General features: G+C 71.3%; 1 protein-coding gene across 3 annotated transcripts; it reads left to right on the forward strand.

The window, feature by feature from the left end:
* Nucleotides 1-430: 430 nt before the first annotated feature.
* Nucleotides 431-9,156, forward strand: KLF16 (KLF transcription factor 16). 3 transcript variants are annotated; one of them, XM_055343529.1, is made up of 2 exons: nucleotides 431-1,052; nucleotides 8,336-9,147. In XM_055343529.1, the coding sequence occupies exons 1-2, from the start codon at nucleotides 593-595 to the stop codon at nucleotides 8,635-8,637; spliced, it is 762 nt and encodes a 253-aa protein (XP_055199504.1). In that variant the 5' UTR covers nucleotides 431-592; the 3' UTR covers nucleotides 8,638-9,147. The 3 variants fall into 3 exon arrangements, with proteins under 3 accessions (XP_055199504.1, XP_055199502.1, XP_055199503.1); XM_055343527.1 differs by lacking the exon at nucleotides 431-1,052 and adding an exon at nucleotides 5,734-6,705 and having other exon boundaries at nucleotides 8,336-9,156; XM_055343528.1 differs by lacking the exon at nucleotides 431-1,052 and adding an exon at nucleotides 5,734-6,675 and having other exon boundaries at nucleotides 8,336-9,155.
* Nucleotides 9,157-12,807: the final 3,651 nt, after the last annotated feature.

Genomic DNA, 12,807 nt, shown 5'->3' on the forward strand with positions numbered 1-12,807 from the left:
AGAAGGGAGGGCCGCGCCGGGAGGGCGGGAGGGGCGTGCCGGGAGGGGCGGGGCGCGCCCGGGAGGGAGGGGCGCACCGGGCACGGGCGGGGCTTGCCGGCGTGGGGAGGGGGTGCTCCGCGGAGCCCACGGGGGCGCGCGCCGCAGGCACCGGAGGCGGGGTCTCGGGCGGGGGCCCCGCGTGGGGAGGGCGCGCTCCGGGAAGCAGGCGGGGACGCGCTGCGGGCGGAGTGGGCGCGACGGGGGCGGCTCCTGCGGCCCAGACCCCGCCCCCGGCGGCCGCGCGCGGCGGGCCGGGCGGCGGAGGGCGCGCCGGGCGGGGGGCGTGGCCGTGCGCCCCGAGGGGGCGTCCTCCGGGCGGGGCGGGCCGCGGCCGCCCCCGCGGGCTCCGGTGCGTCAGGGCGCGTCAGGCGGGGCGGGGCGGGCCGAGCGCGGGCGGCGGCGGCGGCGGCGCGCGCCGGCCTCCTCCTCCTCCTCCTCCTCCTCCTCCTCCTCCGCCTCCCGCACTCGAGCAGCCGCCGCCGGCCGGACGGGCACCGCTCCCGCCGCCTCCGCTCTGCCCGCTCGCCCGCGCCGCGCGCCCTTGCCCGGCATGTCGGCGGCCGTGGCGTGCGTGGATTACTTCGCTGCCGACGTGCTCATGGCCATCTCCTCGGGCGCCGTGGTGCACCGCGGGCGGCCGGGCCCCGAGGGCGCGGGCCCCGCCGCCGGCTTGGAGGTGCGCGCGCCGCGCCGCGAGGCCGCCCCGCCCGGGCCCCCGGGCCCGCCGCCGCCGCCCCCCGCCGCCTCCGGCCCGGGCCCCGCCGCCGCCGCCGCCGCCGCGCCCCACCTGCTGGCCGCCAGCATCCTGGCCGACCTGCGCAGCGGGCCCGGCGCCGCCCCGGGGGGCGCCTCGCCCGCCTCCTCGTCCTCGGCCGCCTCGTCCCCGTCCTCTGGCCGCGCCCCCGGCGCCGCGCCCGCCGCCGCCAAGAGCCACCGCTGCCCCTTCCCGGGCTGCGCCAAGGCGTACTACAAGTCCTCGCACCTCAAGTCGCACCTGCGGACGCACACAGGTGAGCCCCGGCCCGCGCGCGCGGCCCCCGCGCCCCGCCCCCTCCGGGACCCCCGAACTGCGTGGCGCGTGGGGGGCGGGGAGGGGGGCGCGCCCGGGCCGCCGCCGCGCCGGCCGGGAGGGCGGGGCCTCGGTGGGTGGGGCGCGCGCAGGGGGCGTGGCGGCCACGCGGTCGGGCGGCGCGCGGTTGGCGGGCGAGGCGGTGGGGCCGCGGGGCGCGCGGCGCGGCGGGGTCCGTGGGCGGCCCCGGGGCGCTGGGCCGTCCCCTCCCCCGCGGCCCCGTTTCTCTCTTGTGTCCTGGCGCGTTCGTGTCTGCGGAGGGGACACCGTGGCGGGGGCGCGCAGCTCGCGGGTTGCGCCGGCGCCCGGCCCCTGCCTCGGTTTCCCCGTCCGTGGAGCGGGGGAGGAGCCGCGAGGCCGCCTCCGGGTGGCAGCGAGGATCCGCCCCGGCAGGCAGCAGAGCGCCTGGAGCGGGGGCCGGGCTGGGGGCGCTCCCCGCGGTTCTTGTTTTTAATAAGGCGGGGGGGGGGGGGGGGGCGGGGGGCGGGGCTGGGAGTGCGCGCCGGGGCCTGAGTGGGGGGGGAGCCTCCAGGGAGTCAGGTCCTCGCGGTAGGTGGCAGGGCGGATTGGGAGGATTCAGCGACCCTTGTCATCCTCCTTGTTCCCCTCCGGGTGCACCATCGTGCACCCTGAGGGTTTGGGTGGGGGCTCGGGGAAGGTGGGCCTTGGTGCCTGGCCAGGGCGCGAGGATTGAGGGGGGTCCTGCCCTCCGGGAAGGGCAGGGGAGCAGGGGTGGGCGTCTGGGCACCGGCTGGGAGGATGCACTCGGGTTCCAGCTCTGCCGCTTACAGGCCCGTGACGAACTGCAGGCCTCAGTGTTTTCATCTGTGTAAAGGGTGCGTGGGCTTCTGCCTTCCGAGGGTGGCTGGGAGGGTCATGAGCAGCCCTGGTGCTGTGCATGCTCCAGTTGTAGAGAGGGTTCGAGAAAGCAGGCTGGCCCTAGGGTGTGGTGGTGGGGACGCAGCCTGGGCAGCCCCAGGCCCCTTGCACGGCCTCCTATGCCAGGCAGGCAACCGCGGCCCGTGCACCGTCTCCTGGGCCACCCTCATCCCTGTCCACGGGGCCTAGATGCTCTGCCCCACTTGTGGACACACAAGAGGGCAGCACAGCCAGGGCCGACGTGGGGTGGCATCGCTGTGTGCTCCTGGAGCCCCCGTCTTCCCTGAGCCACACTGAGGTGTGCGTGTCTGTGGGAAGGACGTCTGGAGTCCCTGAGACGGGGGAGGCCCTCTCTGGGGCCCCGGGGGGGGGAGATTCCTTCCTGGGATGGGGGGCACTGGGGTCTGAGCGGGGCCCTGCTGGCCCGTCTGAGTGCAGGGGTGCCGCGGTGGGAGGCTGGCCAGAGAGGGAGAGGGACCGCGATCCTCCTGTCCCACGTCTGTCCTGTCACCAGTCCTCGCTAGTTGTCGGGTGGTGAGCCCCCCCCCCCCCGTGTCATGATCTGTTTTTTCCCTTTTCTGGGTCCTGTCCAACTTCTGGGTGGGCAGGAGGGGGCGGCCAGGCCACCTCCCAGCTCGGGTCTCAGGAGGCGTTTCTGCGGGGTGTCCCCGAATCCTGCAGACCCTCGTGGGCCCGGCGGTGGGGGCGCCTCTCTCCACGTTGCCGCTCGTGTTTTAAATGAGGAATTGAGGTTCCTCAGCCGGGCCGGGGGTGTCCCGGGAAGGGCGCCATCCCTGCCGGGTCCCTAGTCCCCGGGGAGCTGTGGCTCTGGGGTCCTGTGTGCGAGCCCCCTTTGTGCTGTGGCGGGGCAACCCAGAGGGCGCAGCTCCCGGGCCGGCTGCTGCTGGGGAGGTTGGAAGTCCTGACGTGGGCGCCCTGGGCGCTGTTTCCCGAGGGTTCCAGGCGCCCGTGTTCTTGAGACCGTGCGCTCAGCGTCTCCGCCACCCCCAGGGCCACGAGGCCTAAAGGCCCTTTTAGGCGTTTTTGGTCCTGGTAGAGGGGACGCTGCCCTTCTGCCCGGCTGGGCACCGCGTCCCAAGGCCAGCGTGGTGCTGCCCACCGCCAGGGACGGGCCTGGCGACAGATTGATGAGGAATGGTGACCCGAGGTCAGCTGGGTCACCCGCAGAGGGCCCTGGGGAGAGAGCCCTGCCTTCCCCTCTTGCCTGAGGACCCCTCTTTGTGAAGGGAACCCGTCTGGCCTCGCCCCGTTCTACAGAGGAGCAGACTGAGGCACGGAGCAGGGCCTGGCCAGAGCCGAGTGTGGCACCCCGTGTCCCCGCTCCGTGTGGCATCGGGGGGGGGGGGGTGAGGCCGGGTGGGCCATGGGTCCTTTGGCGGGGCCACCAACTGCAGGGGCAGGGCTGCCGTGTGATCCCCCAGGTCTGGTCTGCAGCCCCAGCGTGGAGCTCTCCTGTGTGGGGTGGGGCAGGACTTTGGAAGCTTCAGGAAAAGTTGACGCCGTAGCTATGGAGACGGAGAGAGGAGAGATGGGGCGGGGGCGGAGGAGAGGCTGCCTGTCTACTCCCTGCTCTCCCAACCTCCACATCCCTGTCCTGCCCCGGAGCCCCTGCCGGTGCTGGTGCCAAGCAGGCGGCGAGCCGTGTCCCTCCCGGGGTCTCAGGCTCCTTCCAGGCCCGAGGGAGCTCGGATGTGGACGTGGAGCTTCTAGGCCAAGGTCTGATCCCCAGGGCCCAGCCTTCTCTGCGGGCGTCCAGGCACGGGGGCTTCAGCAGCATCGCTGGCCACACCCACTCGGTGCAGAAACCTCCCCAGTTGTGACAGTGACAAGTGCTCCCTGAGGGAGTTGCAGGCTCACCGCCAGGCGAGACCCCCAGTTTTCCTGTAAAACCCGGTCTCCTGAAGTTTGAGGACCATTAGGTGAGCACGTAGTGTGTGCAGGGTACTGTGGGGACAAGCCAGCCCCTGGGCCCCAGGCCAGGGGCCTGCGGAAGGAGGTGACAGCAGCAGGCATGGAGAAGAGGCCTCTCCTGGTGATGCCGAGGGGTCCTGTGGGGCAGGAAGGGGTGTGTCCCGGGACAGGGGACTATGCCCTGGCTGCAGGGGCTGGTGGTAAGGGCCCTGGGGCCTGAGTTTTGAGGATGAGGTGTGAGGTAGGGAGGGTCAGAGCAGGTGAAGGGTTTCATTTAATCCCAAGGGCAGGGTGGAGGGTGGGCAGGAAGGCAGGCCCGGCTTTGCAGAGGAAAATCCGTTTATGGAACAGGGATTAGGGTCCCTGGAGAGAAGTTGAGGAGGGCAGGCTGCCGGCCTGGGAGGGAGAGGGTGGGCCAGCCCACAGGCTGGGTGCAAGGAAGAAGCCCCAGGGCACGGAGGGCGGGAGGTGGCCTGAGCAAACCCTAGTGTTTCTGAGCAGCCTGAGAGGAGCAGGGCGGCAGCGGCAGTGTTCTTGGCTGAAGAGAGCCCCAGGGGAGAGGCAGATGGGGAAACTGAGGCCCAATGGGGCGATAGCCACAGCCCTCCGAGGGCTGAGTGGGCAGCAGACCCTCCCCTCCTGCGCCCGGCAGCACTGAGAGCTTCTTTAGGGACAGGCGGGCCCAGGGCACTGGTGGCCTGGGGGGGGGGTAGGGAAGGGCAGTGCCAGGCCTGGGGGGGTGGGAGTGGCCTGTGAGCTCCACCTAACCTCCAGCAGGCAGAGTGCAGCTGGAACTGGGGAGTGGGGGAGGGCCCCCAACATTGTGGGGGGCGATAACCACCCCCCACCCAGGCTCCCTGATAAAGCTGGCCCAGATGGCCTGGAAGCTGGCGGATGATACCAGTGCGAGGAGCTGGCTTCCCTGGGCGTGAGGGGGTGGGGGGTGGGGGGCGGCCTTTAACCGCGGCCCGGGCTGTTCCAGGACAGCAGGTCTCCCGTCACGCGTGCTGGGGGGCGGGGAGGGGGCTGTGGCAGTCGTCACCCCTCACCGCAGGCTCGGCGAGCCCCTGTGCCAGACGCCAGTTTGGGTGGGCGGCGGGCCGAGGCAGTGTGGGCCTTGGGGGGCCGGGCTGGAGGGGGGGCTTCTGAAGAATCGGTGGGGACAGCAGCTCATGGGGGGGGGGCAAGATGATGGGCGACTGTTAGCTGCTGCTGCGGCCGGACTCTGCCTGGAGACCCCGGGGGTGCCCATGGCATGTGCGGCCTGTGCCGCCAGGTGAGGGGGCAGGTACCTAGGAGAGGCCACGCACAAGGTCAGAGAAGCTGAGAAAGGGGACAGTGGGGTGCTGCACCTGGGGTGGGAGAGGAGGTGCTGGGGAGAGGAATGGTGGTGGGGCTGCCGAGAAGCCCACAGACGGTGAGGGGACCCAGGTAAACCCTTTCGGCTTTGATCTTGGCTCAGGGAGTCGCCCTGGGAGGTTTTGGGGCACAGCACACGCTGGGTGGCTCAGCCACAGCTGACGGGCCACTGCGTGAGTCCGGGTGAGAGGGCCTGAGTCCCGAGCCGCCGTGGGGGCTGGCGGGTGGCGGGAAGGGGCTACTGGTGGGGTTCGCTGCCAAGGACCATGCGGGCCAAGACCAGGGGTTCAGGTGGGCCAGGAGGTGCCCCGCCTCAGGTTACCATGGCAACAGCACAGCGATTGAAAGGAGAAGGTGGGGGGAGGTGGGGGAGGTGGGAAAGCCTTGGGTGTGCGGGGGAGGGGGCAGGCGGGGCCCAGGGGCTGGCTGGGGGCTGCAGCATCACTCTTGGTCTCAGGGTGAGGAGTTCCGGCCCGCGGTGGGCGTGGGGACGACTTCGGGCACCCGAGCACCTGCGGGTGGGCCGTGCCCTGCTCTTCGGACCTCCGCAGCTTCCCAGCCTTCTGCTGCACCCCTCAACTGCTCCTTGGGCGCTCTCGGGACTCAGGAAGCCCCTGGCGCTCCCTGCCCTCTGCAGCAGCCTCCCCGTGCTCCTCGGGCCACCTGGTAGGGGGCATTCGTGGAGGTCAGCTGCGGTCACACGTCCCTCTGTCCCCGTCGGGATGACCTCAGGAGGTCGCGGGGAAGGCTGGCTGTCCAGCCGGGCCAGAGGGCCTGCACCCCGGGGCGGCCAAGCGGTCCTGGCCCAGGTGGCTCCCTCGTGTTACCCGCATCAGGTCCCCGGGACCTCTTGGCCTGTATGTTTCGGAGCCTGCTGGGCACCGCCGTGACGCCAGCTGCCCCCGGGTCACCCCAGCCCAGCCCGAGTCAAAAGGTCACGTCCGTGCCTGTGGCCTCTGAGCCTCCTGGGCGCCCCCCACCGTGGGAGGGGAGGCGGGTGTCCGCGGGCCCAGCACCGGGGCCACCCACGTGCGCACGTGAGCTCCCGGGAGGGTGTGGGGTGGGGCCGGGAGTCGCCCCCCCAGCGGAGGGGCCACGTGAGCGAGCGAGCGGCCGCTGTCCCCGGGCTACGTGCGGCAGCTGTGTTCCGGCGCCGCGTGCGCCCGCTCCTGCAGCTCCTGCAACCTGCTGGCGGCGGAGGGGAGGAGGGGCGGCGGGGGAGGGAGCCCGCGGCCCTGCCGGTCCCCCGCGCCCTGCAAGATGGCGACAGCACCCGCCACCGCCGCGACCCGGGCCGCCGGCCGGGCCCTTCCCTGGACCTGTCCCCCGCCCCCCGGATTGTTCCAGGGAAGGCGCGCGCGCGCGCGCGCTCCCGAGGTCTCGCGCACAGTCGTGTGAGCGCCCCTGCCCCCCTCCCCCTGCAGGTGACACTGGCACACGGGTCCCAGCGTCCTGGCAGGGCGCCCGCAGGGGGGCACTGGCGGCCGGGAGCCCCGCTCCTGCCGTGGTGCTGGGGGTGGCGCTGGGGGTGGCGGCAGCAGGGAGGGGCAGGGAGCGCTCGGTGCAGCTCTTCCCTGGGGGGCAGGAGCCCCCTGCCTCTCCCGCCCGTCACCGTCACCGCGGGGCAGCCCCTTAGCTTTCGAGCAGGGGTGTCACTGCGTCACCCTGGGGGTCCAGGCCCCGCCCCGCCCCCCGCGGTGCTGTCCTCCCTGCCAGGCCTGGTTACCTAGGCCCCCCTGGGGCCTGTGGGGGGGGGGGCTTGAGCAAGGTTCCAGGCCGAGCACCCCTCTGGGAGCGCCCCCAGGGTCGCCCTGAGTCCCCACAGCGCCCAGCGCGGCCCAGTGTGTAACCCGCGGGTGCCCAGCCTGAGCGCGTGGCTGCCCCGGAGTCCGCCCGCTGCCTTTGTCCGGGGCCCCGTCCAGTGCCACCAAGGGTGTTGCACCGGGTGGTGGGCGCCGCGGCTCTCGGGGCCACATTCTGCCCACCCCCCCACCGCACCCTCTCCCAAACTCCTGGGCGAAGGGCGGCTGGGGAGTCCAGGGTCCCAGGTCCCTGGCGCAGGGTGCAGGGCTGCAAGCTGCGGGATCCTCGCGGCCTCTGGGCCTGGGCCCTGGGGGGGGCCCTCGGTGCACCCAGCCTGAAGGTGGGCCCTGGGCGCCCCCGGGTCCGCCGGGAAGGTGCTGACAGCGCTGGCTGGGTCGGGCTGAACCCTTTGGGGCCGAGACCCCAGACGCGGGGGGGGGGGGGGGGGGCGGGGGACGGGACAGGCACTGGGGCCGGTGGAGGCCGCCCGGGGCAGGATGGGCGAGGCCGGCCTGGGAGGTGGGAGGGGTCTGCGGAGGAAGTCGCTGGGTGAAGGCCCGCCCCGCCCCGCCCGCCCCTCCCCGCAGTCTGTTCCGTGGGGGCGGGGTTAGGCCGGTGGCGCCGTGCAGGCCCTCCCCTTCCTGGCCCTGCTGTGACACGCCGGGGACAGCCTCTGCTGGGGTCTCGTGTCCTTTTCCCCCAGCCCCCGCGCCGGTCTGTGGGGCTGCAGGTGGCCCTGGGGCCCTTCACGTGTCCCTGCAGCTATAGAGGGGCCCAAGGGTCCGTGGGCGGATGCGGTGTGGGAATCTGCCCAGACACCCCCTCCACCCGCCCTTGCACCGAGGTGGTCATTTTCACAAGGAGAGGGTTGCTGGGGCGGCGAGGCCCCAGAGCCTCCTGCATGCCCCTCGGGACAGCGGGGGTGGGGACGGCAGGACCCATTTGCATGGGGAGAAGCCCCGCTGAGCGGCACCTGTGCCCGCCGCGGCCTGTGGCGGTCGTGCCCTGGGAGGCGGGCGCCCGCTCGCTCGTGGGCTTCCTGCAGGTTCCGAGGCGGCAGGGGGCAGGGCCGCTCCGAAGGGGCTTTTCTTTGCACAGTGACAGGTTTTCAGTTCTCGCCCAGGGCGCAGCCCCTAGCACGGGGGTGGGGGTGGGGGGGGACAATGCCCAGGACCCCAGGGATCTGCCGAGACCGCCGGGCGCTGACGACCCCTGTCTGTCTGTCTGTCTGTCTGTCTCCCCTCTGCCCAGGCGAACGGCCCTTTGCCTGCGACTGGCCGGGCTGCGACAAGAAGTTCGCGCGCTCCGACGAGCTGGCGCGCCACCACCGGACCCACACCGGCGAGAAGCGCTTCCCCTGCCCGCTCTGCTCCAAGCGCTTCACCCGCAGCGACCACCTGACCAAGCACGCGCGCCGCCACCCCGGCTTCCGGCCCGACCTGCTCCGCCGCCCCGGCGCCCGCAGCACCTCGCCCAGCGACTCGCTGCCCTGCAGCCTGGCCGGCAGCCCCGCGCCCAGCCCCGCGCCCAGCCCCGCGCCCTCCGGCCTGTAGGGCCCTGGCCCAGCCCTCCCTGCCGCACCCCTGCTGGGCCTGGGCCCCGAGCACCAGCAAAACGCCCGCTGGCCACAGCCAGGGGCCGGCCACGGCCGCACTGGACCGCAGGTGGCCCGGGAGGGGGGCGCCGGTCTGTAAATAGCCGTGTTGGATAACTCTTCCTCTGTGTTAACCAGGAACCCCGGGGGCGGCCAGCAGGCGCTCCCCTCCCCCCCGCCGCCACCGCCCAGCCTCGGAGAGGGTGGGTGTGGGGGGGCGCGGCCCAGGAGGGGTGCACCTAAGCAGTGCTCAGACTTGGCCCCCTAGCCCCCCCCTCCAGGTAGGGACGACGTGTTCAAAGAGCCATAGGTGAACCAGGGGTCACCGCGGCCCCCCACCCCCACCCCACTGAAAGCCATTGGAGATGTTCAGGGATCCGGGGTGCGGCTCCGGCCGCCCCCATCCGGGTACTCAATCTCAGGTGTCCACAGGTTCTCCCCTGCCACCCAGCTCCCCGGCAGGGGGCGGGAGGGCAGCGGGGAGGCAGGGAGGGGGGGAGGCAGGAGGGTCCAGGTTTTGCTCCTATGACAGGGGTAGGGAGGGGGAGAGAGGGGTTCTTCCAAAGAGCATGTGACTCACACGGAGGGGAGGTGGATACCGGGCTGCGCTGCAGCAAATGCCTACTTATTTATTTTCCTCTGTCTCTGCTGGTAGGAGGGGGGGTCAGCGAGCGGCCCCCATGGGTGGGTGGGTATGAGTGTGAGTGAGGCCCGCTCCTGGCAGGGCACAGTCCCCAACTTTGGCCTTCCACAGCATCGCGTGACAATCAGTCCCTCCGTTGGGACCAGGACAGCCATCGAGCGTCAGGTGCCCCTTCCCGGCAGGTGGAGGCCCGGGGCCGGCTCCATCCTGCCACCAGCCCTTCTTCCTGGCGGGTGCCCCTGGACGGAGGTCGAGGGCCTGCCTGCAGGGCAGGAAGCGCGAGGGCTGACCCCTGAACCCCGTGGGATAGCTCGTTTTTTTGGACCGGGTAAAATATTTTTTCAGGCCCCAATCCCTTTCTTGATCTGGGCCCCGTGGGTGGTCCGTTGTCCTCAGGGGGTGTGGGTGTTGGGGGAAGGTCTGCGTGACCTGAACGGGGTGTGCAGGGGTGAGCCCCGTGGCCTCTCTTGGGGTCTTCCCGCTGTGGCTCTGGTTGTATTTCACTCTGGACAGGGATTGAGGACCCCGGCCCTAGAAGGGGGAGGACCCCTCCCCGTCCCTGGGCTGCGTCCTGCTCTTGGCTGCCGGAGCTTTGTGGCCCCGACGCGGGTTCCAGGACCTTTCTGTCTCCCCTTTGAGGGCTGGTGGCGTTGGTGTGGACTGGACCCGGCCTGGCAGGATCCAGGGATGGGTGCCTGGGGTCCTGGGGAGGGGGCCAGAGAAGGCCCCCGTTTTGCAGCAGCGCTGGGAAGGGTCTCCTTGGCCAGTCTGGGGGGGAATCCTTGCCCGGCGGCCCGTCTGTGCCCACACCTTCCTTCCCAGCGTCCGGCGAGATGCCTTAGTCTGCGGGGGCAGGCTGGGGTCCCCTTTCCCCCTGTGTCTTATGGATGTCCTCTGGATCGCCCCATCCCTGGCTGGTGCCTCTCACAGGAGGGGGACCATGGGTCCGAGGGCCCAGGAGGCTGAGGACTTGTCCAGGGACCTGGAGAGACCCGTGCCCCTCCTCCCCCAAGGAGCTCGGGGCCACTGGGACCTGGTTGCAGCCGCTGAGCTGTGGCATCGCGAGGGGGGAGGGGGAGGGGCTCCCAGGGACTCGTGCTTTCAGGTCACCCCCCCCCCCCCCCCCCCCCCGCCTGGCCTCTTCCTTGTATTTAATTAAACCCTTTTTTAAACCCGACTCTGGTGTCTGCATCGTTTTTGCCCCCTCAGCCTGGAGTCCCTGTGACCCTGGTCACGCGCGTAGCCCCCTCCGCCCCGCGCCACCCACGCCCCGCGCAGCTGCGCCCCCTCCCCCTCCCGCTCGTTACCCGGCAACCGCGGCGCGGTGACACGGCGCCCGCCCCCTCCGCACCCGCACCCGCCCGCGAGCTGGGGAGCCGCGCCTCCCCAGGGCCCGGGACCCCGCCCTCCGCCTGCCCCTGGAGGGGGCTGCACGGGGGGGGGGGGGGCGGTGACCGCAGGGGGCCCACAGGCCGGCAGAGCCGCCGGCCGCCCCCACTCCGGAGGCCGCCCAGTTGCACCCCCCTAACCCCTCCTTCACTTCCCCCTTTGCGCCCCTGTCCCACTGGCCCCCTCCCTCTCCAGCTGCCTTTTCCGCCCCTTGGGGAGAGTCCCTGGAATTCGGGGCGCACGCACGCAGCCCCCCCTCCCGCCTCTCGGACACGGTCCCACGGGCTCCGAACAGCCCGAGGGGGTCCCCTCCTACCCTCTGGGCGCTCCCCGGTCACGCGGCCTCGGGACCCCTGACCCTCCTGGGTCCCCCCAACCGCGGGCTCCGGGCCCCCTAGCAGGCGCACACCTCCGGTGGTGCCCACGACACCCGCGAGGCCTCACCGTCGGCTCCAGGCTGCCACTGGCACCTCCGCCCTTCCAGGCCCGCAGGCCCAAATCCTTGGGGTCACCCGACCTTGACCCCTGCTGGCTCCCCACATCCATTCCTACCGCACGTCTCCCCGGCCCTATCATCAAGGCACATCCCCCCAATCGGCCCACTTGCACCCCGTCCTGCGCTGCCGCTCTGCCCACCGGGGCCTGGCAGTGTCCTCCCCCTGGTCCCTCTGGGCGCGCGTCCCCGCTGTCCCCCCCCCAGTCCGCTCTCCCCGCGGCGGCCACCGGGGGGCGCCCTTCAGGTCCCGCCCCCCTCCACTACCGCCTGCCTGGGGGAAAGCCCAGGGCCCACCAGGGTCCCCGAGGCCCTGTGCGGCCTGCCCCCATCCCCCCCCCCCCCCGTGCACTCCTCCTCTCTCCCCCGTGCTCTCTCTGCTCCAGCCACGCGGATCTCCTCTCTGTTCCTCCACCACGCAGCCCCGGTGCTGCCCCAGGGCCTTTGCACAGGCTGTGCCCGCTGCCTGGGCTGCCCTCCCCCTCTTGACCTTCTTCAGAACTGCTCAAATCGCACCCTCCCTCCCCAGACTGCTAGGTGGGCCACCTCTTTTCTCATTCTTGCCCTGTACAGGACACCTCTCCTCCCCAGCACTGGGGTCACGCATTTCCAGCTGTCTGCCTCCGCGGCCTAGAGCGCCACCTCCACCAGGGTGGGGATCTTTCCCTGGTTCGCCCACGTCTCCAGCAGCAGGTCTGGCACGTGGTGGGTACTCAGTGAGTATTTGCCCCGTGGACGGCCACGGCCAGGGAGCATGGATGGAGACTAGGTGGGCTCGCGGGGGCACCTGGCTTCGCCCCACACGCCCTGGGGCCTGCCTCCCTGCTGCCGGTGATGACGGGTGTTGGGGGACCCCTGTGTGGGGGCCCAAGGCAATCAGCCGCCGGTGGCCCCGGGGGCCAACTGTTCACAGAGCGGCTGGGACTTGCCTTGTTTATGCGACATCTCCCCGGGTCTTAAACCTGGGCGACCAACAAATCAGCGTCGTTTGAAAAACTTGTTCTCAACAAAAAACCCCTGGTGCCCAGACACACACTGAAAACACGCACGCACGTCTGCAGCTGCACGATGCCCGGAGGTGTGACAGCTCAGATGCCCTTCGACAGATGAACGGACACGCAGGACATGGGCCATGTTCCCATGGGCACGTCCCCGGTCCCCGAGCAGGAGCGAGGCCTCCACACGCCCCAGGGACGGACCCCGAGCCCCCGACGCTCAGGGAGGGCACCAGACACAGGAGGCCCCATGGGATGGGAGTCCACGTGTGTGACACGTCCAGGACAGGCTCGTCCACGCACGGGGAAGGGGCTGGGGGGTGATGGAGCGGTGACCACTGATGGGGCCGGGGTTTCTTTTTGGTTTCAAAATATTCTGGAACGACATAGAGGTGACGGTTGCGCAGAATAGCGAATGTACCAAATGCCGCTGAATTTTCACTTCTAGGATGGTTACCTTTGGAGGCGCGTGGCTGGCTCGGAGCACATGACGCCCTATCTCAGGGCCGTGAGTTCACGCCCCACGGGGGCTGTAGAGATTACTTAAAAATAAAATCTTTTAGGGGATCTCTGGGTGGCTCAGCGGTTTGGTGCCTGCCTTTGGTCCAG

Source organism: Nyctereutes procyonoides, unplaced genomic scaffold, assembly GCF_905146905.1.
Source record: "Nyctereutes procyonoides isolate TBG_1078 unplaced genomic scaffold, NYPRO_anot_genome, whole genome shotgun sequence".
In the NCBI taxonomy this organism is placed as follows: Eukaryota; Metazoa; Chordata; class Mammalia; order Carnivora; family Canidae; genus Nyctereutes; species Nyctereutes procyonoides.

Excerpts from the sequence above, each read along its gene's own strand:
- KLF16 (XM_055343527.1), top strand. The coding sequence starts at position 6,141 with ATGTTTCGGAGCCTGCTGGGCACCGCCGTGACGCCAGCTGCCCCCGGG. Across the intron at positions 6,706-8,335 it reads CTGCCCCCCTCCCCCTGCAG|GCGAACGGCCCTTTGCCTGC; the intron begins GTGACACTGGCA and ends CCCTCTGCCCAG.